Source organism: Buceros rhinoceros, unplaced genomic scaffold (assembly GCF_000710305.1).
Source record: "Buceros rhinoceros silvestris isolate BGI_N320 unplaced genomic scaffold, ASM71030v1 scaffold10353, whole genome shotgun sequence".
Classification (NCBI taxonomy): Eukaryota; Metazoa; Chordata; class Aves; order Bucerotiformes; family Bucerotidae; genus Buceros; species Buceros rhinoceros.
The window spans coordinates 96,284-99,726 of NW_010403082.1; the positions used below are offsets into that span (position 1 = coordinate 96,284).

The following is a 3,443-nucleotide window of genomic DNA, read 5'->3' on the forward strand; positions in this document are numbered from 1 at the left end:
CCACATGCATGTATCAGGGGCAGACAACATAGGCAGATATCGTGCCCCCCCCCCCCCCCCCTCCCCCCCCAGAAAAACTCCCAAGTTTTTGGTCCATCAGGGTAAAATATGCTCCTATATACCCACATCCAATAGACTCAGTATGATTTCAGAACAAAACTTGGACTGGTGTCTTTGGATCAATAGTGAAATATCTTAGCTTCTTTGTCATAGTACCCACCCTATAGGAAATAAGTCTGACTGCTTTCAAATCTAGGTGGTTTTTGCTAGGTTTTGTACTGTGGTTACTATTTGAAAGTTTTCATTTCAGACTCACTCTTTCAATGACTTCTGAGGCTAATAATAAATACATTAGAACACCAAATACACTACTGCTGAGCCGTTTTGAAAAACCCACTCAGTGTAATATTTGTTGCTTGCTGGGAGAATAACAAATAGTTCCATTTTAAGTCAAATTTATACTTGTATCCTATGCCAGGATATCAAATTATCCAAGTTATAACTGGTGCTTCAGAAAAGAAAAAAACAACCAGTAAATATTTTTTTCTAAAAAAAAGCTTATCCTGGCATGCAGCTTGTTCTGTCAGGCAAGCAGACACAAAATGTCCATCTGCCCACTTAAAGTTCCAGAAAGAGGTAGCTTGCCATATCGGTGTGTATCGAACTATGGTAATAACTAGTATCTTGCAGATAGAGTATTTTAATTTAGAAGAATCAAATGCCTGATGTTTGATCTCTCTAATAAGAGGGGTCTTAATGCTACAAAAATCTGTGTCATACATGCCTAGTTAACACGATGATACTGGAGACATACTGGAGACATCCCAACTACGTTTATTACAAATTTTAATGGCAACCACAGGCTAAAGATAACTATTTCGCACCTATGAAATGGAAAGTCTAAGTGAGGACAGCAGATAAATCCAGGATGCACTTCAAAGCCTCCTGCCATTTAGACGTAAAATGAAGCACAGTCCACCCGCCTCTGACAAAGAGCTGGACCAGGTACAGGCCAAACCAAAATTAGGTACCTTCCTTTTTGATACTGCCATGTGCAGCATCATGCTCATCGAGGAAGCTAAAGCTACTTCTTAACTATAAACAGAGCCTATGTTGTACCCAGAAAAAGAAGGGCTTCACATTGCTTGAATATTCATCTACCGCTTTATTCACTTCAAGTAACTGCAGATTATCGGAGTATCTGTTCATTAAAAGTCCCTTTGAAAGCAATTCATAGCAGAAGCACAGAACTGAGGCTGAATTCCCATCCACAGAGTAACAGTTTAAATCCATACAGGATACAGAGGTTGCTAACATTAAGTTGAACAAATTGTCACTCAGATCATCAGAGCAAAGCACAAGCATCCCACAAACACCTAGTGCCAGACTGTGGCTGGAATAATAGACACCTGATTCTCACTGGACTTACACAACCAGCAGAGAAGACCAAGGTGCTCATCTGCAAGGCAAAGGTCTGGGCAACCAGCCCAGCAACCCACCACTCAGGTCCACATCATCACTCACACAGGTGCAGGTCATGCCACACTTGGCAACAAGTCAGTTATGAAGGGAGAAGGAATGGTGATATAAACCAACCTGGGAAGCAGGTGTGGGGGTCTTCCCCACAGTGGCATCTGGTTTAATGGGATCAAAATCCAGATCCAACAGGCTGGCTCCTTCCTGGAAGGGCCCAGGGGCATCAAACTTGGCAGCAGTGAGGAAGAAAAGCAGTACGAACATTAGACACTCACACACACATGCAGAGTAGTGAGAGGGTATGCGATATCCAGGAGCTGAGGCTGCAAGCGCAGAAGACATGGTGGCAATGCAAACACCTGATGTGACTCCTGACTGCTTAGTGGTTATCATCACAGGCAGTGTGCACAGGTGCCACTGTAAACCAAACCTGAGCCTTTTCTACAGGACTCACTCGTCTTCCCACCTGGCCAAATGAGCTGACATGATGTAAGCACCTGACCTGCTGCAGTCTAAAGGATCACTGCCACTGATGACTCTTGTATTTTTATCTATCCCACATAGCTCATCCAGCTGCCTTTGTACTGAAGGTCCAGGACAGACTCTTTCAGCCTCATACAGAAGAGCTGCCGCCCATATAACTTATCTCAGGAACATGGATCCAGGTAGAAAAACACTCAAACTGCTGGAAGACAAGTCTGAGAGACCTCGAAGCTAACTCCCAAAACTCCTAATTGCCTTCTGCCTTCAGAGACGGAAACACAGAATATGGCAGCTCACCTTTGCTAAGGTGATTTGAATCACTCCCCAACCTGAAAATGCTGTTTTCAATGGTTTCCATTTCTGGACATCCCAGAAACATGCAAACGTGAGTCTTCTCACAAAGCACTACAAGACACTCCTTTCTACTCAGCTTCAGAGGAAGCTGCTTCCTCCAGGAAGTTCAGGAAGGTTTGCCCCTGTTTCCACTGACATCCCAGCGCACTGGCCCTACTGCTTCAGCTACCTTTCCAACACCACACAATGCGGCAGGTTGGTCTCTACGCTTATATCATAGACCCACAGTGGAAAAACTCCTGGAAAGTAGCAAGAGAGACCCCCTTAAGTGAAATTCCTCTGAATACAACCAACACCATCATTATTTTCACCTCCTCTAGTTTCCTCTTACTCCAATTCTCTTAGAGATTTTTCTCTCCCTTATGGACATCTTTTTGTGATCCACAGGGATGAGGACAAGGAACCAAGCTCTCCCACCTCACGGCCACAAACCCTGACTAGTATGCAAAAAACAACTGGCATTCTAGCATGCTCCTCCAGCACATCCAGACCACCCATCAGAGAGGCTCCAGCCCCAGTCTTTAGTTTTGTTTGGTAGCGAGACGTCAAAGGCTCCAGTCATTGAATAATCTTACCTGCCATTTAAGACCTGCATGCAAGGGCTGGCACCCCTTGCCTTTACCCAGATTTCCCAGAAGACAGCTCACTGGAGTTAGGACATCTGACAGGAATGGCTCTGGGCAACACACTGAACGCTAGTGGCTGTTGGGTGCTTCAATCAATATTTTTCTGGCAACCACAGTCCTCCCTCAGAACTCCCATCTGATTGAAAGTCACAGCAGATCCTATTCTGGGTCAGAGCACTAATCAGGTGCAGAAGAGTATGTCTGACTAAGGGCTGGCATTCACATGAATACATTATAAAAAACACAGGGCAGATGGAACTGTCCATTAGGAGTTCACCAGAGAAGGAAGCACAGAAAATAACAGAGTTGCTCAGCTGCCTGTGGTCCTCGCCTTCCAACATTGCTGTCCCATCACTTTCCTCCTCTGCAAGCTTTATCTATTGCCATGCAAAATCTGACATGGACTTCCTTCCCTCCCCACTCCACCTTTGCTCCTCAGCAGCTGGGTGGAAGGTGGCAAACCAGAGGCAATGGAGCAGCATGATGTATGGAAAAGTTAGGGAA

General features: G+C 44.9%; 1 protein-coding gene across 1 annotated transcript in view; it reads right to left on the reverse strand.

Moving 5' to 3' along the window:
• BIN1 (bridging integrator 1) overlaps positions 1 to 3,443 on the reverse strand; it is a gene marked incomplete at its 5' end in the record, with an annotated part of 53,791 nt that overhangs the window by 10,840 nt on the left and 39,508 nt on the right. Inside the window, one exon of the mRNA XM_010132868.1 lies at positions 1,597 to 1,704. Coding sequence (XP_010131170.1) covers positions 1,597 to 1,704 — 108 coding nt within the window. The remainder of the gene's footprint in view (positions 1 to 1,596; positions 1,705 to 3,443) is intronic.